This window comes from Malurus melanocephalus, unplaced genomic scaffold (assembly GCF_030028575.1).
Source record: "Malurus melanocephalus ecotype Western Australia unplaced genomic scaffold, MMel_1.1 scaffold_82, whole genome shotgun sequence".
NCBI classification, from domain to species: Eukaryota; Metazoa; Chordata; class Aves; order Passeriformes; family Maluridae; genus Malurus; species Malurus melanocephalus.
In genome coordinates this window covers 289518-315112 of record NW_026623314.1, presented here as the reverse complement: position 1 = coordinate 315112, position 25595 = coordinate 289518, and the positions used below count along the sequence as shown (strand labels likewise).

The 25595-nt window shown below is 36.8% G+C and overlaps 1 protein-coding gene across 1 annotated transcript in view; it reads right to left on the bottom strand.

The window, feature by feature from the left end:
• Positions 1–25595, bottom strand: part of THADA (THADA armadillo repeat containing) — a 154811-nt gene that overhangs the window by 82825 nt on the left and 46391 nt on the right. The window contains exons 27-29 of the mRNA XM_057367662.1: positions 21568–21657; positions 20077–20208; positions 5688–5857 (exon numbers count right to left, since the gene is read on the bottom strand). Coding sequence (XP_057223645.1) covers positions 5688–5857; positions 20077–20208; positions 21568–21657 — 392 coding nt within the window. The remainder of the gene's footprint in view (positions 1–5687; positions 5858–20076; positions 20209–21567; positions 21658–25595) is intronic.

Below are 25595 nucleotides of genomic sequence, written 5' to 3'. Positions count from 1 at the left end.
AACTAAACAAAAAAGCTTCAAAATCTCAAAACAAAATTCCTTGCACGAGATTTTGCATTCATATGCAACAGAAAACTTTTTGAATCAGTRATCAAAAAAACAAACAAAAAAGGTAAAACAACCCCACACACATAAACACACACTTCTTTGAACCAGCCCACTGGTTCACCAGTGAACCCCTTCGGCTAACTGAAACTACAGAATTTTGTGGATAATATGTGTGGAGAAAAGCTGAATATTAACTATAACAATTCGTGAAGAGCAAATGACTGCTGATTGACGACACTCAAAACAGCATTAAGTAAGTGAATTTCCATTTTTATCTTCATGAAGTTTTAACCCTGCACAAAAGCATAACAAATTGTCCATTTCATCTGCCAGTTATATTTTGTACGTCTTTAAGAACAGATCCCCCGAGAGAAGRAAAACAGTTTTTCTCTTGCAATGCAAAACAGTGGCATATGTTCAGGGAACAAATCTCAGGGTAAATCAGTAGGAGTGACAAAGTATCAGTAATAAGTGAGAAGATGGCAGTGAGAAGAAGAGAAGCTATCAGCCAGGCCCCAGATGAGAAGGTGGGGTATAGAAAGACATTTTCCTAGCGACCATAGCAGAGCAAGCAGAGTTTCTATGACATTTGAGTTACAGCAGTGACCAAAACCAGTCACAAACAGGAAGGATCCACATGCAAGATCGTGACAGATCAGCACAGGATTTTTTTATTTTTATTTTATTCTATGTAATTGTTTGATTGCTTTGATTGGTGTACAAGGTACCACCGAAAATGTAAATATTCATCATGAAAAAATGCAATCTGCAACAGAAACTGTTCTTTATTGATATGTGCAGCTGGGAACTTACATGAAAAACTTTATCTTCAACTGTGCAGTGCATCTCCTGGTGGAGGCAGCAAATGGAGGAACATTGAAACAAAGTCATGTAGATCCCTCCATATACAAAGAGCAAATGATGAGGGAGAAGTCACTGAATCCTCCTTCCTCCTAATCCATGCTCAAAAGATGTCAAAGGGAACAAACTATTCAAATTGAATGGACAAATAAGAGAAGCAAAAATTTTTGTACTCCTTTGCATCCCAGTCTCAAGCTAGACACTGTCAGCATGTAGTTACAAATCCACACAAGACCTCCAGAAAGTAAGGCAGCACCTTCAACATTTCAGAACAAGGCACAGACAAGTTAATGAAAACACAATGCCTCTTTTAATAACTTTCATTGACCTAATCCCCTGTGCTCCGAAAATACGAAAATACGTAACTGTAGGCTTGCCAAAGTGGATGTGAAGAAGATCAAACTGATAAAACACAAGATAATGAGTCAATTGATGTGCAGATTCATTCATTTGAAAAACAAATAAACCTTAACAGTAATTACGTCTGCAAATGATTAATGGCAGCTGCCCAGTGGATTGTTCTTGATATCAATAGCATGTAAGGGTATATACACTCTCATTAGAGTACAGATTTTTCCAGTATACAAATGTAAAAAAGATTTCTGGAAACTGATGAGTGCAGAACTGTGACTGAGAGCTCCAGTCATATTATTGCTATTCCASTGTACTAAAAACAACTGGCTTCCCGATCTATGAACATCACACAGCCTTTGAAATCCAGCATCAATCACGTTAACTGATTCTCACAAGATAAAAACAAAAGCTGAAGTTTAACATCTGCTTTCCTTGGCAAACCAATCTGAAAGTTTATGCATTTGGGAGGGTTTTTTAATCATCATAAATAATCCACAACCAGATGAACTAAAGGTGCTGCCTTGTTTTCTGGACTAATCATGATAGGGTCCTTGCAACTTTTCTTCACTTCAAAGCATTCAAAGGAAGAGTTTAAAGAATTAGAGGAATTAAAAGGTCTGTCTGCAGATGTCGTCTATGATCTTGCTGGGATCATGGAGACAAGATACAGTATCTGACATGTTTGGAGTAAAGCAGTGGAGGGATACAGGTTCTTTAGGAAGGAAAGGTAGGGAAGATGAGAAGATGGGGGCTCCCTGTGACAGAAGAACTGGAATGCCCAGAGCTTTGCCTGGGCATGGATGATGAGCCAGCTGGAAACTTACAGGTAAGGACTGAAGAGCAGATCAGCCTGGGTGACACTGCAGTGGGTGACACTGMTAGAAGCTGCCAAACCAGGCAGAACAAGTGGACAAGGCTGCCTACAGACAGCTGGAAACACCTTTGAGCCTCCAGGCCCTGCTCCTCAGCGGGGGATTCACCCACCCTGGCATCTGCTGGGTGACCAACACACCATCACATAAAATCAACCCAGAGGCCTCCTAGGGAGCACTGATGACAAACCCGATAAAAGCAGCAGAGGAAACAACAAGGAGAGGTGCTCTGCTGGAACTCAATCACAGCCAAAGAATGAATGATTGAGGATGTGAAGGTAAAAGGCAGTCTTGCGTGGCTCATTCTGAATTTCTCAATTTTCTGGAAAGACAGAATGTATACTGCAGGAATTCCAATCCCAAAAAGGCAGAAGGTCAAAAGAACATTTGATCCTCTGACAAGGAAACCTCACAGTCTTCACAACTTGCAAGTTACTTGGCAACTACCAAAAGTCAGAAGGATTCACGAATATAAAGGCTTCCCTAGTCATAAATTTTGATGCTCTTTCAGAAGTCCCTACATAAAGCTCTGAATGAGCTCTTCTTTTCAGCCGATCAGCAAAAAAACCCTAGATCTTACAAAATGCAATGAATGTTTCATTAGTCAAAAAGCTAGTCCAAAATTTCTGCATTTTCTTGTGAATTAGAAACTTGATTTCCTTCCCCCAACCCATGCTAGTTTGGATCATGGAGCAAAGCAGAAACTGCACTCATAAAGGGAACATTAAGCATAAAAAAGATTTTTCATAGTCTTATTCAAGTCAGTGCATTTGCTCATGATCAGAAGTTCTTCTTGAAGAATATCATCAGCTCCCCAAGTGTTACAGAACAGCAGCATGCCTCTGAAATAATTCTTGAAAAGAACTATTTTGTACAGTTTTTGTAAAACCTGTAAAGCATAATGTTGTTTTATCCTCATGGACATTCATATTCCTATGTAAATTGAGCCAGAATTATCACACTGGAGAGAAAAAAAACACGTCTTCACACAATACAGAGGTCTGAAGTTAAACACATATGCATCCACTGTGAAAAAACCACTTCTTGGCAATCTCAGCATTTTGAAAACCAAGCCATGTCTGGACAAGCACTCCATGTTGAACTGTTTTAGAATGATCTTTCTATAAATTAACATTTGGCTTGCAACAGATTGCATAACTGATGAATTGATTCCATAACTGAAACATAACTTAAATATACCTCAAGATTCCCTACATCTGGCACTGCCACAAGTTTTAATTCTCAATAATTTCAGGTTTCCTTTCCAGAACTTGACAGTATATGAAGACTGAAATAAAAAACTTGGGCAATGAACTTAGTAGCTTTTCATGTGACTGAACACATGAAATTACTGAATTCCATTTTCATAAAATATTTGCCTTGTACTGCTGGAAAAATGTATGTTTTATTGAATTTTGTACAAACTTGCTGTTTTTAGTAGGGATTTTTGTTTTGATTTTCTATTAAGGAGGATGATAAATCCTCCACTGCGTCATGGAAAAGCGGCACAAGCAGTTTTGAATGCTGCCATATCGTCATCTCTTCAAGTAAGCCTTCTGAGAAACTGTGCTTTAACCAACAGTCCCCATAACAAAACTTTCTACAGTTCAGTGAGCCTTACCAGCAGATTTGTAAGTCCCAATAAACACTGATTTAAAAAAAAAAAGGAAGCTAGGCATGAAGCACCCCCTAAAAAGTGCCRATACTTTCCTCTTTGTATTGCTTACAGGAGGTGCAAGGTAACCAAAGGATGAACCACCTGGCATTGGTGTTTTAGAGCTACAACAAACATCATTGCCTTGCCTCCGTTTCTGRCACATCTTTACTACCCTACAGTACTTCCTCTGAATGTTTTATTATTCTAAAGTGACAACAGATAGTCACCATACATGTCAGCCATACACTRAATTAAGTTAAGCATTAAATAAGGATTTTGAGCACCCTAGATTCATAAGCAATGAATGCAAAGCCCAAGACAAATGTGGGAAATCAAATCACTGAACTGTTACAGTACATTTTTCTGAATACTATCCAACTCTGACAGCACTGGTCTCTCTTGGTACAGTACAAATTGCAGTAGCAGCTCCTAGMAGCTGCTCAAAACTGATGAAAAATCAGGTTAAATCCCTGGGAATATCTCCCACCACATAGGTATGGAAAACTCCCTACACACCTATGCATAAGATCACATTAGCGACAATGGATTAAAAAAACTAGATCATGCTTTGGGATCTTTCATATCCATATCCACCCTCCATTATTATTTCTTTTTCAGGTCACTAAAAAGAAGGCAGTAACTCTATATAGTATTGCCAGTCCATACCCTCATGACCAGGGTTATAATCATTTTGGACTGAGAAAGCACTTCGTTCTCACTGTTGGGATAACCCTCTCTTCCTTAACACTCCAGGAGCTGTACCACAGCAGGACTGCACAGATTATTTGATGATGGCAAATACACCCTTCMCACACAGACACAGCAGCTCAGAGGTCTGAGAACTTGAGTGTATCAGGTGTACAGGCTGCTTTTCAGAGCACAAATCCATGTCACAACCTCCAAAAATTTCATGCTAACCAATCATCATCCAAATCCATATTCAGTAGCTTGAAACCCTTTACAGATAAAGTTCACATTAACAGCTTTAGAGGGACTTCAAAAATTTTCCGTATTTCCTAAAAGCCCTAATTTTAAAGGAAAATAATATGCTGGAAAAGATACAATTAAAAACCAAATCAAAACAACCATACACACCCCAGCATACAGCTTACAGTGGGAACGTGTACCTAGAAAGCTTGCCAGCTAAGACAGACCAACAGAGCTGATCATGTACAATATGGCTTTGTTGGAAGGTTGCTTGGGAAAAACAGGCAATAAAAATCAGTAACTTATTACCATGATAGCTCAAAAATAAAACACAGTGAACTGATTGCCATAAACCAGGGGAATGATACATGGGAAATGAAGACACTTCTGATAAATGAGCTGTTCTCCAGAATGTTTCCAGAAGACAACAGTATAAAGTATACCACAACTTGTACAACAAACTGACAGGAAGCTGGTGGTATAGCAGGAAAAGCAAATGAAGYAATAAATAATGATGTGGGAAAGCAGCAAGTCTGAACATATACGTACATAAAATGATATTGATACATGGAGTTTTGCTTTGCCTCAGATTTGCTCAGTCATTTTGGGCAAGTCATACAGATCTCTCTGTAAATACATTCAGAGAGGGATATTTGCTCTTAAAGCACTTTAATCTCTGGAGATGAAACATTATATGAAATGTAAATGTTACTATTTAYCACTTACTGCATTCAAATGACAGCTGAAACGTGCATTCAACRTTTATCATCTGACAGAATCAACTCAAAAGCAGTCTTCATATATGTTTTGACAATGTGTGAATGTTAAGCACAACTCATTGTGTGTTATCTGGCTGTCAAGTTTGACCAAAAAAAAAAAAAGAAAACCAAAAAAAAAAAAAAAAAAAAAAAAAAAAAAAAAAAAAAAAAAAAAAAAAAAATCAGTGCAAAACAAGCCTCAAAAGCTTACTTGCAGCAAGGTTCCATGGATACTGTTCTGTCGTATGCAGTGACTGGCAGGGTCTGGGAGCCCCTGCAGCAGGGCCAGCACTGTGTGTGGTACTTCATTTACCAAAACAAATGGAACGAGGGCCCGGCCCGACATCTCACGGCAGCGGTACACAGGGGAGTGCCCACACCTGGAAAATGGAGGAATACCTATTATGTGTCATCCAGTTCCAATCCTCTGAGGAGGCTAAAACATAGCAAAGGATAATGCAATGAAAACTCAAACGTATTTTTCACAAATCTAATACACAGTCTTCTCAGTAGTGAAGGAATATTTGCCCAGAAAGATAAGTCATAGTAGAGCTATGCCAAAGGATTTTTCATTCACAAGTTCTGGTGTTTGCATTAAAGGAAAAAGAAATAAAAAGGAAAAAAATGCAATTATGCCACAAAACACGTAAGTATAAGTCAGGTGCCATCTTTCTTGATGTTTATTACTTAAGAATCATATTCAAATGCATCATGAGTTTGACTTAAACTGTTAGCTCTATGTTGGTAATCAGATGTTTCCATGAGAACACAACCTGGTGTCTACTGAATTTTGGGCCTAATCTCCCACTGGTTTTAAGAACATAAATAAAGACAGGAAGTAAAAGACACACTGGAAAAGAATATTCCATTATTTATAATCAGTATCTTAAGGAAAAACAATTTTTATTTAAAATTAACTGCTAAGATACAATATATAAAGCAAATGCCAAAAAGGATTTTTCATCTTGTAGTGCTACTCAGGTTTTGACAACGGGCTGCAGATTTATGAAAATACACACAGAATGAGCTATTCAGCCACAATAACACATCAATCTGTCACACACTTCAGCAGTATGGATACTGAATTGAAGTGAGTAAGAGTCCTAATCAACTAAGTAGGTTAGGCTAAGTCTTTCAAAGCCAGTATATCTTCCATGTGTCAACTTTGGTAATGCAAGTACAATTCAGCCATCCAAAAAAACAGAGAAAGTTACTACAGGGTTTAGACATAAAAGGGCAAAAGTGACAGAAAATGTAGTACTGCTGAAGTTATGCTCTGATACCTCCCAGATGATTGTGATGACTCAAGAGAGATGGCCTTCCCTACTCCAATATTCTCATTTTTTTCTTGCATTGCTTCCTATGTATTTTCAGCTTACAACATCACATATACATAAGATTATTCCAAAATTATTTTCTGCTGACAAAAAAACCAAAAAAACCCTGCAGTGTCATACCTACATATTTAAAAACTAAATTAAATTAAAATATATTCTAAATTTTCAAGTATCTCTAACAAATTTAAACTGATATTCAAAGCAGTAGTTACTTTAGTTCACATCAAAGAAATAAAGTTTCCATCTTGAACCAGCAACCAAATTAATAGGGTTTAAAACACTAAAAAACTAAATAGTCCTAACTTAAACATGTTGTGCCATGGCATGCCTGAAAGAAACAGATTGCCTTCAGAGGAACTAGACAGCTATGCTGCCCCTGAAAAACAGGTTTTTGTGGGAATTTTCACCATTGCAAATAAGGTTGAATGTTCTATTATGATTTTTACAGAGAACATCTTTGCATTTCCTTTTCACAGACTGGCCATCCTTCACAACAGGATGCTAAAGCAGTCACAGAGGCTTTGCCATTGGGAAAAGCTTCAATTCTGTATTATCAAGGTGCAACAAGAAATGCCACTCGGCTTTTCCTAAAAGAACTTCCTTTTTTTTTAAAACAAAAACATTTTAATTCTACTTCACAGTAAATGGAAACCTGAGAAGTGATTGCCTGCAATCATTCTTTCAGCTCTGCTGAACCATGTTTTCTTAATTTTGTTTATGACCTTTTACAAATCCCAAGGAATCTGACATGTCTTCACAGGAGTGGAAAATGGGTARAATGCCAGGGTTTCCTCTAACTTATGCAAGGGTACTTTCCAACACTACATGCTTCAAGAGGGGCTTTTCTTCTCAAACACAATGCAATGAATTACTAAATAYTTTTAAATAAACTTCAACTTTTTTGTCTTGCATGAATATCAAAGACTTRTAACACATGCACCTACATATATGGAGATACGGCATTTTACATGCCAAATTTTGTTCCATTCTATTATTTTATCACATTTATTATGAAAATAGAAGTGACTGCTCTATATTTAGAAGGAAGAAAAATAGTTTCACATTACAGGCAAAATTTTCTCAGCTGCCTGAAGTTCTCCTGCTGAGCAACCACAGGTGCCCAGTCGTGGAGAACTCGCCCAGGATGCCACAGACACGGCTCTGTAACTTTCTGTGCCTGATTGAAATACAATCCCACAGCTCCTACCTGCTCAAAGGGCAACCCAGTCACCAACCTGCCACTGTCCACCACATCTTCACAGACACTTCTCACACTACAGGCTGTCACACAGTGTGCAGGGCAGTCACAGGTACTGACACCTCTTTGGGAACCCTGAGAACAGTAGTCCTTACTAAGAAACAAAATCATCACAAAAGTTTAAGAACAATAAAGTATGTGCTTTATAGGAACAGCTGTAGGAACTCAGGGAAGGTATTTCACATCAACAAATAGCTTCCCAAATCTGAGAGTGCTTAACAATCCTACTGTTTCATCTATTTAAAATACTGCTCTATTTTAAAAAGTAATACTCAAAGAAAATCAKTTGTTTCCAATCCCCACCACCTCCCCCACAAAGAACAGCACTGATAATATTAAAAACATATTCCTTCTTTCACATACATATGCCAAGTCACCACTAGTGACCTATCCCTGAACTTCTGCAYACCCTGAAGGCACTTAGGTGTACATCTCCCATGTTTTGAATGCACTTGGCTTCATTCCTGAATCATGCAAGTAAGCCAGGAGAATGTCAAAACATACTAGTTTTTCCATCCTATAACAGCACCCTAGAACTGACAGTTTTGATTTTTACTGGATCCCAMTTAGATATACCCCCTTACCTGTAAATAAAACTACACAGAATCAATTCTCAAAAAGGAGTACAAAGACTCAATGCAAATAAAACAATTGAGCAACAGAAAAATAACAYCCTAACCCATTTTAGCCATTTTTTGTTCCCTGTTATACCAAGCTCCAAACCATACACTTTAATTCTAAGTCTACTACCTGTATTGTTAAAAATTTATTTTATTTAGAATTTAGCAACTATTATGGGAAGCAAACAGACAAACTGCATCAAAAAATATTATTACACAATTACAGCAATCACCATAACCCAGTTTGTATCTGCAGGAAAACCCAGCTTAAGAAAACAAGTATTTTAAAGCTCTTAAACTATTGCAAGTTACTCCTCCTGCCATAGTTGTTTACCACACTGCCATCCCTCAGATGAGTTTCATTTATGTGATGGCAGTTGCCTTGCCAGGACACTGGCAGAAAAGTGTCAAAACAATGGCCACTTCACCATMCAGACTTTGAGCTTCACCTGCCAACAGCACAACTTAAATCTGTTGCAGGCTCATCCTCTCTGCAGCTAATATGAGCAGTGGAGTCTTGCATCCATTAGGACAGCATGGATACTGTTCCATTTCTCTGATTTGGATGATACTTGGGGGAGTTGGGGGTGGAAGTGTTTTTGCTTTGTGACACCTTTCCATGCAGGTCAGATAGAAGAAGACTTTAAAATCTAGGAATTATCTAAAATGTTGTCATATGTAAAAACACCCATTATGCCAACCTAATTTTTTCATACTTCAAGGCAGCAACAAGCATGAAACTTGCAAAATCCKCATGTGATACACTTCCATTCAATCCTGAGGGCTATTAACAACTGCTGTAGCGTTTCACCTTGAACTCAGTTCTGTTTATCTAGGTGCATGAGGTTTTGGATGTAAACATGTTTACTTGAAACACTCCATGATCAAGAACAAAAAGACAATAAATCTGAGAAGGTTTCGCTCTATGTAACTGTAGTTTCAATTCAATGCATTTCCAGTGCTCYGTTCCAGCTTCAACGCTTAGATCCTGAACCACCCTCTTAACTGACGTGATTTATGACCAACTCTCATAAGGCACAAAGATTCCATACTCCTCTGCACACATCAAAGTATCTAATTTATTACTCTGGCTACAAACAACAGAACACTAGCCGTAAATAATAATATCTTAAAACTTCTTTTGCCAAAAAAAAAAAAAAGGAAAGAAAAAACAAACCTGCAGGTGTTTCCTATGTGCTTATTTTCCACCCTTTCTTATTACTCCCTCTCAACAGACTTTCTATTACCCAAATTAACAAAGCAAATAAGGATTACCTTTTATAGAAAGGTCACAGAAACAAAAGAGTAGAATTAATTTCAAAAATTACACCTGTAGCTGAAAATATGTCCACTATATTAAATAATTCCTACAGTTGTTAGAAGGACTAACAAGGAGAGGAAAGCCTATTTTCAGGTTTTATCAGATTTTGTCACAGTGATCTGTGTATTACTAATAATGGCATTGCTTATTAGTGATACAATGAATGTTCTGCAGAAGGGGCCTCAGAGCTGGTAAGTGAAATCAAGTATTTTACCATCATCACAAAGAGTTTGGCAAAGAGGCAGCATGAGGTGGAAAAGGCCTTACAATTCAAACCAACCATCTCTGACTGCACATCAAAACATTTTAACAGCCAGCAGAATTTWAAAAAAGTAAAAGTGATTGAAAAATATTAATAAATAAACATCACATAGATGGTACTTTTTAAACCCTAGAGCTATGACACAAGGTCCTAATAAATGCACTGTAAGAAAAAAATGTGGTAAGTCTTCTGTCTGATTCTATGTAGAAATGGCAGCAGGTACTATAAGAAAGAGATTTTCTCTTTACCCCACAATGCAGYTGTACAGTTCAAAATTATGTCATCAGTTCCAAAGTAAGAATTAAAACCAAGAAATTAGAGAAGGGGAAGTCATGGATGGTCAAAGATCAGAGAGAAAAGTATTCAGCAACAGATTCAGTTCCTATTATAACAAGTTTGCCTATTAGGATTCAAGAGCATTGTATGCATTCATGATGATTATACACTAGTTCATTTCTCCCCCTTCAAATTATCTCCTTAAGGGAATACCTTTAGAAACTTCAAATGCAGAGTGACAGGTTTCCAAGCTAAGTGAGATCCAAAAACAAAAATCAGAAAAACCACTTATGCTTCCACACAATTAAGAAACTTGGACTTGTATACTGGGGCTGAATCAGCAGGACAGTACCTATTTGCTACTGTGAGAGTAAGGTTTCCTGGAATAGCAACAATAACTTGTTACACACATAACTACAGCTTCTTTTGTTCATTTACTGATTTGTTTGGTTTGTGTTTTTCCTTTAAAGAAACACAATCATTTTCCATTTTGKTTTTTTGTGTTCTGTAGCAATTAAAATATCCAAAGCACTTAATTAAAAAAAAATTATTTCTGTGTATAAACCTGTATTCCAATAGGCCTGAAGATAATCTTTTGTTCTTTAATCTGATTATGATTTCTAAAAAAAACAGAAAAACCTGAGTTTTGGTATAGCTCCCCAATATCTACCTGAGTAGGAAAATGTTATGRAAGTACCAACAGTTTGCTGGAGGTTTTAGATCTACAATCAACACAGGTGTAGTACAGAAAATGTTTGAACAAAACCATGGACAGAAACAAGTCAAATTTAATTTCAGGCTATTTATGCAGTACTAAACCTCTAAATTCTTATCTATTTCCTTCAAAGTAAAGTTAATGGTTGCCCAAACTTCTAGTCCCTTTATACATTGTGTTAAGTATTTTATTCTTCCAACTTGGGCAATTAAGATAAAACCCTGTGTTTTTGTAAGGRCAGTATTTTCCACACAAGCACTTAATGAATCAGAGTAGCCATAAATACTGCAGAAAGTATGYAGGCAAAGTACACAGGCTTTTAGTTGTGAAAGCTGTCCACAAGCTCTGCCAGGAGCTGTTTCTCCATATGTTTCCAAGGGCTTTCTAAGGAAAAAAATATAGTCATTCTCTCTTCTTGTCACCAAGGTCCACATTAATGTAAACAAGTGGCCAACTGATACCAAGCTGAATCAACATCAGGAACTTGAAYTGCTGTAGTTTAGCAAGCCAAAACACCTAGGATCTCTAACATCTGAGTCTATGAAAACTATTACTAATACTGTGTGYAAACTCCAGAGAAACAGAAATATGTTCTTGTCAAATGGAGATTTCCTACAGAACATGCTGACACAATTTAAATGGCTTGTCTTGCATTCCCAAGAATCTCAAGTAGTAGAAAAGAAATCTCGAATAGTATGTCCAGGTGGGCAGCCTCTAGGTTTATTTATCCATTGAAGTTACTTGAGGGTAGAGCCTCCATTTCGATTCACAGAACTGTAGACCAAAAAAAAAAAAACCCAACCCTGCCCTTAAATCAAGATCATCTAAAAGACAATCTCATTCACAATCATATTCCTACTTTGTTAATTTGTGAATAGTTASCATGATGTTTCACAATTGCAGAATAACACAAGGAAAAACACTACTTACCTGCCAAACAAACCAAAACAGAGAAAAACAAAACACACTACTTTTCTTATCAGTAATTCTATTTTGAATTCTGMAAAAGTGAAGTTGAATGCATAAATCAAGTCTCAGAACTTTGTGACGATTTTGAAAGCTTCAGATGATTGTAAGCAAAAGTGCAATATGAGCAATTTTTAGAACGCATCATCAAACCCATGAAAACATCCAAAGGATCTGGGTTCTCAAAGACACTTCCCAATCAGCCATACCACCAAAACTATCTAGCCCATTGCTAAAAGGACTTCCCARTATTGACTCTTCTCAAACTCAGACTGTTCTTTTTAAATTACATTGGCTTTTTACAATATCATTATACTTGATTTCCCTTATCATCCTTTGGACAGTTAATGTATTATTTCTCTCCATTTTCATGCTCCTTCCTGAAAAAATTTTTCCAGGATAAGCTAAACGTTATTTTTTTATACTTATCTTGACCAGAAGAGTACTTACTGATTAATTTTAGGTATGTAAATAAATAATAAAATTACTTCACCAAYCATATGTTGATCATTCAGCACCCCTTCATATCTTTTACTAGATCACGTTTCAAGTAAGTACATCAAATTCAATATACATCARATTTTAACCCAGGATCCCAGCCACTGGTCCTCCTGTTGCAGGAGTTTGCAACACTTGGAAAAAGAGAGTTACTCGCATTGTTCATGAATGCCTCTCTCCTATATGTCTTTATTTCCCATGAATCTGACAGCTCCCTACAGTTTGTGAGTATTTCCTAAACTGCTTAAGACAATAATCTGCCAATGAATGATGAACACAGTGAAAACTGGAATAAGAAATTAATAGTGAACACCTAAGGATTGTGTTATTTCCCATCAGCACCACTTGGATACAACACATCTGCCCACAGTTTCAGAGAAGACAGGAATGCAGCAAAGAATGTACAAGATGAATAAAGATCAGGAGATCTTTGGAATAAAGATTAGTAGATCAGAGGGCCTTGAGCAGCCTACTGCCAATCAAGCCTTTTGCATTCTTCTCTAGCACTATAATTTAAACTCAATCAAATTGGAAAAAATTACAGCTCGTTTACAACATGTTATTAAAAAATGCTAAACGGAAGGRAAAGACTGAAACCCTACTTATTAATAAATATTTACAGTGAACCATACAAATGTATACAGATCAGTATCAATCACTATGCAATCAGGATTGCACAGAGAATAGACTGTAAGTAGAAATGGAAGACAGTAACAATTCAAAAGAGATATGCTTGTTGGGGAAACATTCCCATCCTTCCCTCCTCCCCCAGCTATGCAAAATTTCCACTTTAGATAGCAAATCTAAAAAATGCTTTAGGGGTGCACATTGCTCCTTTTCTCCAAATGTCTAMAACAGCTCATGTTTTGGGAGCCCTGCCCATAATCAAAAGGATATCTGTCTTCACCAACAATGACTGGTCAGCCCCATGAGCTTCCCCAACAAGGACAGGGCATTCCAGTAAGCCAGAGCCTGCTCCCAATCTCACAGGGATTCCAAATAATGTAGTACATGWAGACAGCTATAATGCTGAGCAGTTATACTAAACAAACATTAGGAACTAAAAAAAAACAAGACAAATTAGAAAACCAGAGACAAAAGATTGAGAAGATGCACAATTGATAAGGGARTCCAGGGCAATGTTTTCACAAACTACTGGGATCAAAAGCAGCTCCTTTAATACAACAAGGCTGAAATAAACACATGTAGTTCTTTTAATCTGATATGAAAAGACATTCCCAGAAAAGCTCTTTCCATATGCAGACCCCTGGTAAGATTCCCAGTCTTACAGAAATGACAGTGTGAAACCAGRCAAGTTTTAATATTAGTTCTCCTACTACTGCCATGCCACACTAAAAAACAGGGAAAAGAGAAGAAAGGCAGAGGAAATACATTCAGCACAATCCATCAGCTACCTTGTTTGGCCACTTATCAAAGGATACCAGTGCTCAGCCTACAGAAAATCAGATGGCTGCTTTCAAGTAAGGTACAGAATGATATACTAAACCCACACATATAACTGTAAATGTGTGAAACAAAACAAACACCAGTGAATCTGCATTTAAACAACTTACATAAACAGCAATTTTAATTTATAAAATACATATACATTAATTACTTCCATCAAGCTCTTCTCAAATTGAAGATATCTTTTAACTAGAACTTCACCACTAGCCTATCTCCCCTGACATTTATTAAATTTAAAAATTTAAAACATATCTCAAAGTTTCAGACACTTTCGATTTTACATTTTAATTTTGTTTCTTTATTATTCCATCTTACCCTAGATTCACTCCCACAAAGCTCACACAAACTTTGTTGTAGGGCTTGAGTGAAATACAACCAGTCACCTGAAAGACTGGATATAATTTAACATAATTACATACAATACAGAGCAATCAAACTTATAGGTCAACAAAGAATAACTTTTTCAAAAGAGCCACCCACACACAAGTAACATTACTGATGGGTAAAAATTTAAATTCACACAACCTTCTGCAACATTGATACTACTACACTTGAGTCTTTTTCTTTAAGATACTTCCTAAGATGTGAGTTCTCTCACGTTTATGAAATAGCAAAACACTACTGAAACTCAGAGAGCCTCAGAATTCATGGCCAGCTGCTGTGCTTGCTGGGAAGCTAAAATAAACCAGGATAAGCCTCACTTATTTATTACACATTTTCCAAACTGCCTAAAACACAGATTCAATGATTTGCACCATTAGTACGCACAGGTTAAAAGAGTAAGATCATAATTTTACATATTCATCTTTATGTAATTGTGTTTGTTGTTCAAAAGTAAAAGATRTGAACTAAGATAGCAATACTTCACCCTTATCTGTGCTGAAGTAAACTGAGCAATGAAGACTGAAAGGAATATGCAAGGTTGTTATTAAGTGGAAAAAAAACGTGGAGAGAAAAAAAACAGATAAAGCTGCACTAGAACAACATTCTATCAACTGCAACTAGAAGAACATCCTACTGCATATCAGTAGGAAAGCATCAAAGAACCAGAGATAAGTCAGCCAATGGCAAAAGCCAGCACAAGGATGTACATATATTAATATATCTGGTAATTGAAAACTGTATTTGAARGACACAGTACAATGCAACATCATGAGGCTGCTTCATTACATGGGAAAGATCTTAAATATTTTACTAATCAGAAAACTATTGCAATCAATTAGTCCTTTGTACTAGGTACAAGCCGAGTGCATCTGAACATCTGTTCTAAAATTTCAAGCAAATAGTTTTACAGATAGATTGTGATTCAATTTGGTCAATAAAAACTACWAAACAAAATTAATTGTAAGAGATTAAAACTAAAGTTTGTATTTCCATTAGAAACTTGTCTTTTAAGCAGTAGCATTTTTAAAAACACTTTCTAAACTTGTTGGGATCTAACAAAACAATCTCTGAATAGCATTTTGTAAGGAACAACTTATGGAATATATGTGTTATACACTGAACCTCTCATCCTTCAATGAAAGAATCTGATCTTTTATAACAGAAACCCTTTTTTTTGCTTTTAAATTCTTTACATTTAAAAGCAAGCAAAATCTGTAACCTGCAYATTAGTCTGAAGTGGCATCTGTTAAGTTTTTTTAAAAAATCAACAAAAAGAAACCCACTGAGTAAAACCATGTTCCATACATGTGTTAAAGCCTCATACAGAATCAYGGCCCCTAAGCTGTTTCTTTTGCTTTTCCCCACAATTTTGAAAGAAATTGGGGCCAACAGTCTACATCACTTCTTGCAGAGGGACAGACTCACAAATGTAAGTAACACATCCAAAAAGAATGCACCAAATCCCTAGGGCAACAGATCTTGAAAGAGTCTRCTCTCATCCCTCCAAAAAGCCCAGGAAAAAAACATTTAGTGAAAGGATGTCATCCTGGCTCCACAAGCACCTGGCACAGCAAGCCCCAAAGCGCTGTGCAAGGGTGCAATTCCCAGGAACCTGCTGGGATGCTGCAYCAGTGATCACAGTGGGCTCCTGTGCTGCCAGTGGGCATCACCGCTGTGGGAAAGGGATCACAGGGACATCTTTGSACATCTCACAKTGCTTCAGCCAAGTGATTTTTTAAAAATTTACCAAGGTGACTTTGCCAGAAGCCTGTTAGGAGGTGTCACAGAGTGTTCTCACAAGCAGGCTGCAGAAGTAATAACTTTTAAGAAAAGGTCTATCAATAAAAACAGTCATACAATTTTCCCTAGTTTCCTCTGCCTTTTCAAGACAGGGGATAACTATATCAATGTAAATCCAAGTACCCTCTAGCAGATGGATCCAGCCCACTCAAATAACAGACTTATCACAGCTACCAGGACAGCATTTGAGTTGTCACTTTGCTCACAGGCAACAAAGATTTTCTCTGTCCTTCTCTAAATACTCTGGCTTAGGGTAAAAGGGCACCTCAGAATGTTCCACCCCACAGAAAATTTTTCCTCACTACACACGGTTTTGTTTTCCTTGCATTTYAGTGTCCACCATTAACTAACAGTGATTATCCTTGTATATTAATGACAAACTCTCATGTGCAAAACCAAAACCCTATCAGTCCAGGGTGGTGAATGGAGGAAAGTAGAAGAGGAAAGAGCACAGCTGTRAAGTGCTTCCCACTGYCACCTACCCTGGYCCTTAAAAACAGCATGAGGACACTYTGGAATTTAGCTCCTCTGTTTTTGCATGAAGATGCAAGTTACAAAATTCTGCCCAAGAAAACAGTGTCTATTTCATAACTGTGTTAATATCACATTAAGATGTTTATATTTCTTGCAACATAATATACCTAGAAGCAGCACTGCTTTTAAATCTATTTGCTGAACTTTGAAAGGGGAAATTTCATGAAGAATTAAGTTTTGTCAAGGGCAAGCCAAGGCACATATATCCAACAAGGTTTTAAAACCTTATATTGACATTTTAAAAACTAATTTTTAAAAACTTTCTAAAATATTAAGAAGTCACATGCTTAAATAGAGCTAGAGTTCAATTAACGAAAAGTATCCAAGCTAATATAGCAATATGTATTTTACTCCTTCAGAGCATTCAGCCCAGAACATTTAACACTAAGCAAACATTGTCAATGTCATGGTACGAGAGGACACAAGGTAACTCAAGTCTAGATCATTCTGAAGAGATTACAGGTCTTTGAAAAAGGGAGAGGGAGGCAAAAGGGAGGTTATGTTTTTGTTTCATACTTAAAACATTACCTCCCGATTACCTCCCTTGTTAATCAAAAACATGCTGTACATTCTTTCATCTTAGAAAGTAACCATTAAAACAGACCTATCTAGCTCTTTAAAAAAAATAAAAAGTGAGGTAATAAGTTGTGAATCAAAGTGTTCCCTTCCAAATAAAACATCTGCAGGGGGAAAAATAGCTTAATAGAAGTGCAGATAGGTAATCAAATGCCCYGGTTCAACGGGGAGTAACAACTATGCGTACAGAGATTGAGATTTGTCCTTGCAGCGTTTAATCCTACTCATATTGTGCAATTCATCTCGGCACGGTCAGAGCAACCACAGCTCTACTCCCACTAGATGGAAAATTCCACTCGAGCTTAAGTGAAACTCTTGAAAAGCCCRAGTTGAATTCTTTTTGCACAATCCAGTTTTGTTCATAGAACTGCTCATTCACTTGCAAACACAATATTCATCTTCTCACTGCGAATGTCACTTCAACAAATGAATGTCACTTCACTGGGGGTTGAGACCTGGAAAGGGTATTAAGACCAGTTATGGGTTACAGCCATCCTTTTTCTTTCCCAACTGCAGAGGGGTATCCTTCCCTGACACTGGTACACCAATTCAAACATGAACATCTCACAGTACAAGTATGGCATGACAATTACATGTTGTAATTGCACTGGACTACCCATGTAATTATATGTGTATGTTATAGAATACAACACCACACTGAGCAATTCAAAGAAACAGTTCATTTATACAATTTGACGACTTGGTGCATAGGGCCTTTGGCACCAGACCTTCTCTTTGATCCTCTCTAAATAACAACCTTCATACCACCTTCTGAAGAACAAGCAAATGAGCAGGAAACAATTTTATTTTTGTTCATTTGCTATTGYAGAAAGAAAAATAGGAAAGGAAGTAGAAGGGAAAATAGCAGCATATTTACCAAGACAAATCATCCTTGTATATGCCAAGAAATGCAGTCAGAAARAACAGAAAACAGCCATGGCATTCAAAAAGCAAAGGTGTAAGAACTATAGACAGAAATACAGGCAGTACCAGGACACTGAGCTATATCATTAATACATTTACCCCTGCAGAATCCTTGGTATTGTCCCCTGGCCATGCAAACATCAATGCTTTGCTGAGCAACCAGACAGAAAATGCATGTCTGTACATCCACATAAAATTTTTTGTCACAAATATGCAGCAATTTTATGCTAGTTTTATACCTGCATCCAYAGCATTTACTGCCAAATTCAATGGGAAGGAAGCACAGAAAACATCATCTTTATCTGCAGCATCATTCCTCTYCAGGAACACATTGGGAGGAAACTAGATCCAACACCGCAGGTCTCCCAAATGTTCCAGATTCTTAGTTTAAAGATTCTATTGGAGTTCTCTCCCCACATCTTCTGAATTATTTTAAAAGATCTCAAGATAATAAGCTAAGTGTGAAAAGTTATTTTGCTSGTATATGTACCTTGCAAAAAGTAGTGGTTATAATAGAAACATAAAGACAAAACTAAAAAGCTGAAACCAAAAGCTTATGAAACAATCATCTATTAGCAATAAGCAAAATGATGCTAGAGTATTTAATTTTTTAAAAATAAACATTCTCCAGTGCATTAATAAAGACATCAAAACAGAGCCAATTAATGATGTAAGAAATAATTTTCAGTATTTTCCCCAGAAGTATTTAAGATTCAGATATGGCAAAATGCCAAACATTTTTAATTGTTAAATACAATACATTTAAAAACCCCTACTACAAGCTTCTTCATTTTACGAAAAATGGTAACTACTATTTATTCCTAAAAATTCAAAAAAAMATCATAAAAGRCAAGAGATAGTATCTCTGCTTATATATAATCTCTKTCCTAATATTAAGCATAGTTTAAAATTAAAATTGGAATATCTTGGGTTAACAACTTTATCTTTTTTCACTACTAAAGGACCAAGATTAAACACCCTATTGCACTGAAGCTTTCACACAGAGTAAGATATCATCTCAAATACTGCTGAGGCTTATTTGCCCTCACCTGTCACAGCCCCGGTTCCCATCCCAAACCAGAGGCATACAGAATAGCAAAAATATCTGCTGAATATCTTCATGTAACCACCAAATAAATGAATGTTACACTGTATAAATATTTGAAAAGTCATCTTAGAAACATATTARATGAAAGACAGATCCGTATTTTATCTAGCTAGATATACTCACGGATGGATATKAAGAGAGCTACATAGACACATACAAATCTACATATTAGTCATCACATTGATGYGTTACAAACAATCATTCTGAAGGACTGAAAAATCCCATCAGAAGCTTGTACAGAGAATCTTGCACTGCTAAAATCTGTCAAGCTCATCAGTTTTCATCCACCCTTTCAGAGGCAGTATTGATGCCCTAAAGAATTTGCAGATGAAGATTTACAAACATGTCATACAATGGTTTGATAAGTTGCTATTCTTCCTAATTCTCAAAAAAAAGTATTAATAATAAAGGAAAGTCCAACCAATGAATACCAGYTTTTTCTTGAAGAATTAAAATCAAAGAAAAACTTAAAAAGTCATTTTATTAGAAAAATTCCCAGGATTCAAGAAAGAACTCTGAGCACATAAAAAACCACCACAAAACCTTAACTTACCTTATAATTAAGGGGACAAACGGAGCTGTACTGAGCACTGAGTGAGAGCCATCCATTGGAGATGGATACAGTCTTCCCAGGACCAAAAGCAAAAGAAACAGGCTTGAATGGATTTTCAACTCTTCAGCTTCACTAAATAAAAAGGTATAAGAACAATTTGGTAAAAAAAAGCATCCTCCTTCATGCTAATCTTGAGCCTCTCACCCACAAAATAGCCTTTTGCATCTCACGTTCAAGGAGCTATCCTGGGCTGATCATCATACAAGCGCGCTGGGATCAAACACAGTCTCCAGCTCTTTTGCAGGGGACCCCTCTAATAAAGACACTCAGAGATGTATTGCCTACACTTTCCTACATTATTCCAAGCCTCCTTTATTCCCAAAAATGGCAAGCTGCCTTCATTTCTAAATAGTATTAAAACCTGCACAGGTAATATTTCTCTATGAACTGGGAAACAGAGAGCGGAGTTACAAAATGGTTGTTTAAAAAAAGCATTTCTATGAGTTTGAAAGGAAMTGTGTATTTTAGTATATAGCAGGTTTTACTAAAGAATAATTCTCGCCATTGACACCACAGATCTGCTTTTCATATGGTAAAAACAATCAGAAAACCAAATAAAAATYAATACTTTTTGATTTAATGGTTAATAATAAGATACAAGCCTTAATCCACACTGAAAAAGCACTCAAGGCCAACATTACAGACAACAGTTTTCAATATTTTTCAACTGAAAGACATCTCAAAATTTGCCAATGATGACACTGTTGCCTTTTATAACGTCAGGTAGAGAAGACTGCTGCGCAGCAAGTATGCAACCTCTTTTCTTGGAGCAGAGACTGCAAAATATGCAATGACTGGTGAAACTCCTGCTTACGAGTATCCACCTTGGGCCCATTAAACAGTCAGCTGAACCTCGCCCATAAATCAGCTGCTCAGCTTCYACAGTTTATACCATAGCATTTTAAGAAAAAACAAGGCCAGCACTGGTTTACTTTAAAAGTTCATGAACCTGGAGGTAACAGCGTCATCCCAAATGGTATYATCTGCATTGATCAAATTGTAGCTCTCAGCCACCATTTGTAGAGTCTTTAAAACAAGATCAAGAGTCTTCCCCAGAGTGAGTATGTCACAGGCTGGAAAGTGTTCAATTGGAGTTACATGAGGCCTACGACCCCATATCACTTAACCATGCTAGGAAGCCTCATTGTTAAACATGAGTAAACACGCGAGTTCTGTTTCCCTGAAAAATATAAGTTCCTTAACATCTGATCCTAAGAACAGAGCAACTATTAACTGCTTAACAGTAGTTCAATCATCAGAGACTTAATGCAATGTGCAAAAGTGAAAAGCAAAAAACCTTAGCAAAAACATTAGAACCATAATTTCATGAAGCATTTATGCATGCGACGGCATTAGTGTGTGTATGACACAACTCAGTTTAACATTTTCACTTCGCTTTGTATTTCAAAGTTTTCTCAGACATCATCTTACCTGTCCARAGTATTGGTTACAACCTCTAACTGCTTGAGAAGGAAAGGGTAAAGGCTTGGAAACCGAGAGAAAAACTCCCTTCCTGTCATTCTGCAGAAACAAATGAAGAGTCACAATTAGCAYTCTGCACTAATTAGMTGCACTCAAAATAACAGTTTATTTGTTGGATTTCTGATACTACGGTGAAGCTGGAGAGGCAGAAGAACCACACACACATAATGAACTCCTCTCAAATAAGGTATAATGTTTTCATTAAAAATGGTGATGCTGCATAGTTTACACAAGTTAAGTAGCTGCATCTATGTGTGCATACTAACACTTTGCCAGCTAAACTGATCAGTACTCTCTGGGAAACAGGGATCTTAGYCCCTTAATCAAACTAAAAGGCAAAGATACAACAGCTTAAATTCTGGCACTATTTTAACAATATTCTAGTTGAACAAGAGAAAAAAGCACTTTAGCATGGCTCATATACTAAATAGCTAATAACAGTTAATTGACATGCACTAACTGATGCTCATAGTTTGCTGACACTGAAAAGCACCTCAGAACAATAATTCACAGATTATTTGTAAAATGCAGTGGCAGAAGAGTCTGAGCTTCCATTAGCCTGCTTTACACAGTGCTGCTTCCAGCACACGGCAGTGGTGACATTACAGGCCATGTTTCTGCCTGTGTAAATGAAACAACCACATACAAAACAGCAACGTACAAAATACCTCAATGAATTCATTCCTAGGCAGAACTAATACAGCAGCACAGTTAAAGCTGCAGAAGCAAAYCAATCCAAGCTAAAGAAGTAAGTAGAAATCTTCTGCATTTGTTGGTTTTATAATATTTTGATCRGATAAAGGATGGCTTCATGGTTTATAGGAAACCATTCAGAATCATCTAAGCAAGTACCACTTGAATTGCAAGTTTAGACATATATGGTATGCAGATAAAAAAATACTTCCTTTAAAAATAAATGAGTGGAAGGCCATCATTTAGAAAAACAAAGCCAACTGCCGAGTTAGCTTGCCACAAGATCAACCAAGATAAATGTTACATGTTAGCATGACTCCAATGCAAAGCTTCCAATAAGCAGACAGATCCAGGTCTGGAAAAATAACACAATGAGATGGCAAGACTGAATGCAYGTAAAAATAAGCAGACAGAAAAAACCCTCACGCACAAGTAAACRAGCACATGGCAAGCATCAGYACAGCTCCCTCCAGCACTCAGCTAACATAACATGCCTTAGCCACAGGCCACAGAATAAACACAGCAAAACCAGAYTGTTAGGTGGAAACAAATGTTCAAAGAGGGACAGGAAACTTTCTCTAGGCATGTAAGAAAAATTCTGTGAATATCTATACAACATTGTGAATTGCAAAACTGAAAGCATATGCAAGGAATCTGCAGTAGCTGTTACAGCTACCAAAGGAGAGTTCAGCTTAAAAATTACATGGAAGCATTAAAACTGAATTAATATAAACTGAAGCACTATCAAGAGCAGTTTAAAGACATCAATAGTGGTAATAACTGGTTATTCAAGCAGAAGACACCCATGTCATTTATTTTAACAGCATCCTCAAAACAACTTCAATTCTTTTGCACATGTATTATGTAGCAAACTGAAGATACAAAGCCAGAGACAGCACAAAAGGTTAAGATTAAGCCAAACAGCCCATTCTACTCAGCTTTCCCATATGAAACATTAAGAACTCAGTATTTTAAAAGTTCCATCAAAAAATGCTGCGACATCTCCACCTCTTGTGCTACAGAGTGCAACAAGCAAAAGCTAAATTGGGGTGGCAAATTTCCTATGGAATGGACAGCCACTGCTTAGAGATTTAAGAGAGGATAGCACCTCACAAGTACTTTTAATAGGTCCATTTTTAATGTACTAAAAATTCGGTAGCCATATTTCAATCAATATTAAATAATGGAACTTAATATCCTTACAAAGCCTCAAAATTCTATGCAATTAGCATGGTTTCATAAATCTTTTTGACAGGAAAAGGAAATTATAACTACTGAAGTGGGTAACTTACATAACCTTCATCATAGCCTCCCACTTGGTTTATACTGCTCCAGCACTTACTTAAGGGGAGAAGGAAGTCTAATCAAAACCACTGAAACGCAGTATCTGCAGAAAAGATGTCCACAGGCACTTTCAGAAAAAAGAAGAYAACTGTCTAAGCAGACTGTTAAAGGGCCTCCAGTTCAGAGAGGAAACAACAAACACTACATATTATCAGAAGTGTTTCAAATTTAAAAAGTGTTCTCAAAATACAGAACATTAATTTAAGTGTGGATCCACTACTTAGGGATGTCAAGGTAGGGAGATACACAACTGGGAATAAGCAGGAAGCAAAACAGCTACAAAGAATAAGACAGAGGTATTTAGTTGTTTCATTTTTTAATGCTGGTCATGCTTTTTGCTCCTGGAAACATGTACACACAAGTATTTGTGTACTGAAACTGAGACTGGAACAACAAAAGAGTATAATGGTTCTGCTTTTCAAAATTGTTCATGACACTAAGCCACATATTTTATAATAATTTCATCAAAAACCACACTCTTTTGAAAACAAATACTAACACTTCGAGATCTGTCCCATGCATRTTAGCAGCATAAATAGATTCATGCATGTACATACACACATATGTGAGTTATGCTTCATTAATTCAYTAATTAATAAAAATAAAACTTCTAAAAGAAGATAAGTCCCTACCATATCTATGAAAGAATATGCGAAGTAAATGTGGACTAAACCAACCCAAAAGCCRCTGCCAACACTCTTCATGAAACAAACTTTTTTCTTCCTATTCCTTGACAAAACTGACAGGGAAAAATAGGTTTAAATTAAAAACACAGATAACTACCTGCCCATTACTCACTGACACAGTTGAAACACAGCTTTTTGGCAAGAGAGCTACCATAATTAAATTCTAAAACCAAACACTCTGCAGATCACAAGATTTTACATCRWCTCCCTCTAAAATGTGTTTATGAGAGAAGAAACTGAGAAGAGTCTTAAGATACTAGTATTTTACCCCAGGTCCAGCTGAAACTATTTTTATATTGCTTCAGAGATCATCTTCGACAGTATGTTCAACCACAGACTGTAACAGTATTTYCTTTTTTCCTGTTAGTAACTCAAAGAAGCACAATTTCACAATCCAAAATTTCAAAKGGGATTACTGAGACACAAACACTGGTGGAAAGCTATTTACTGAGACAGGAAGTACAGTAATGAAACAGAAGAGTTATCAGTAGGCTGATGATGTTTACAATAAAATCCCTCTCCCTGATGTAAAATGTCYTTCAAGTACATCATTAAAATGACGCTTGATGTAAAAAAGCTGAGAGAGGAACTAATGGGAGCACTCTATCCTACTAAATTCACTTGTAAAAATAATTTGAAAAACTGTATACATGCAGAATATTGCAGTACTTAGACGGGAAGATGCAATATTTACATCTCAGATACTTGCCAGTTTACAACATTAATGCTTTTTCATATGCAAACAACTCTGCACAAAAGCCAGACGACTCTTTCAGAGTACAGCCCATTCACAAAAGGTTTCATTTTGATGGYTAGACACAGCAGTCATGTTTTAGCACTCAGAAGAAAGACTGACAGAGCAAGCTTATGTAGAGAGACATRTAAGAGTTTCTAGGCCCTTTTTCACTCCATTTGACCCCACCTGAAAAGATGTTCCTTTAACAAGAAACAGTAATACAGAGGTATTTTCTGTACCTGTCATAGGGAATCAAGTGACACCCACCACTCCTAAAAATTCTCTCGAGTGCCCTCRAGTCAAACTCTCCTCCTTAACTCGATTCTGGAACAGACAAAAGCGGGGGGTGTGGGGGGAGAAAAGTCTTTCACAGAATATAGGGTTCATATCAATTGAAAAGAACTTACTTTGAAGGCATGAAATGATAGGAAGGACAGAATTTAATGGCTAGCAGTAAGCACTTGGAAAACAACTGAATCACAGCAAAGTTAGGAAAAACGAACTAGTGATAGAAGTAA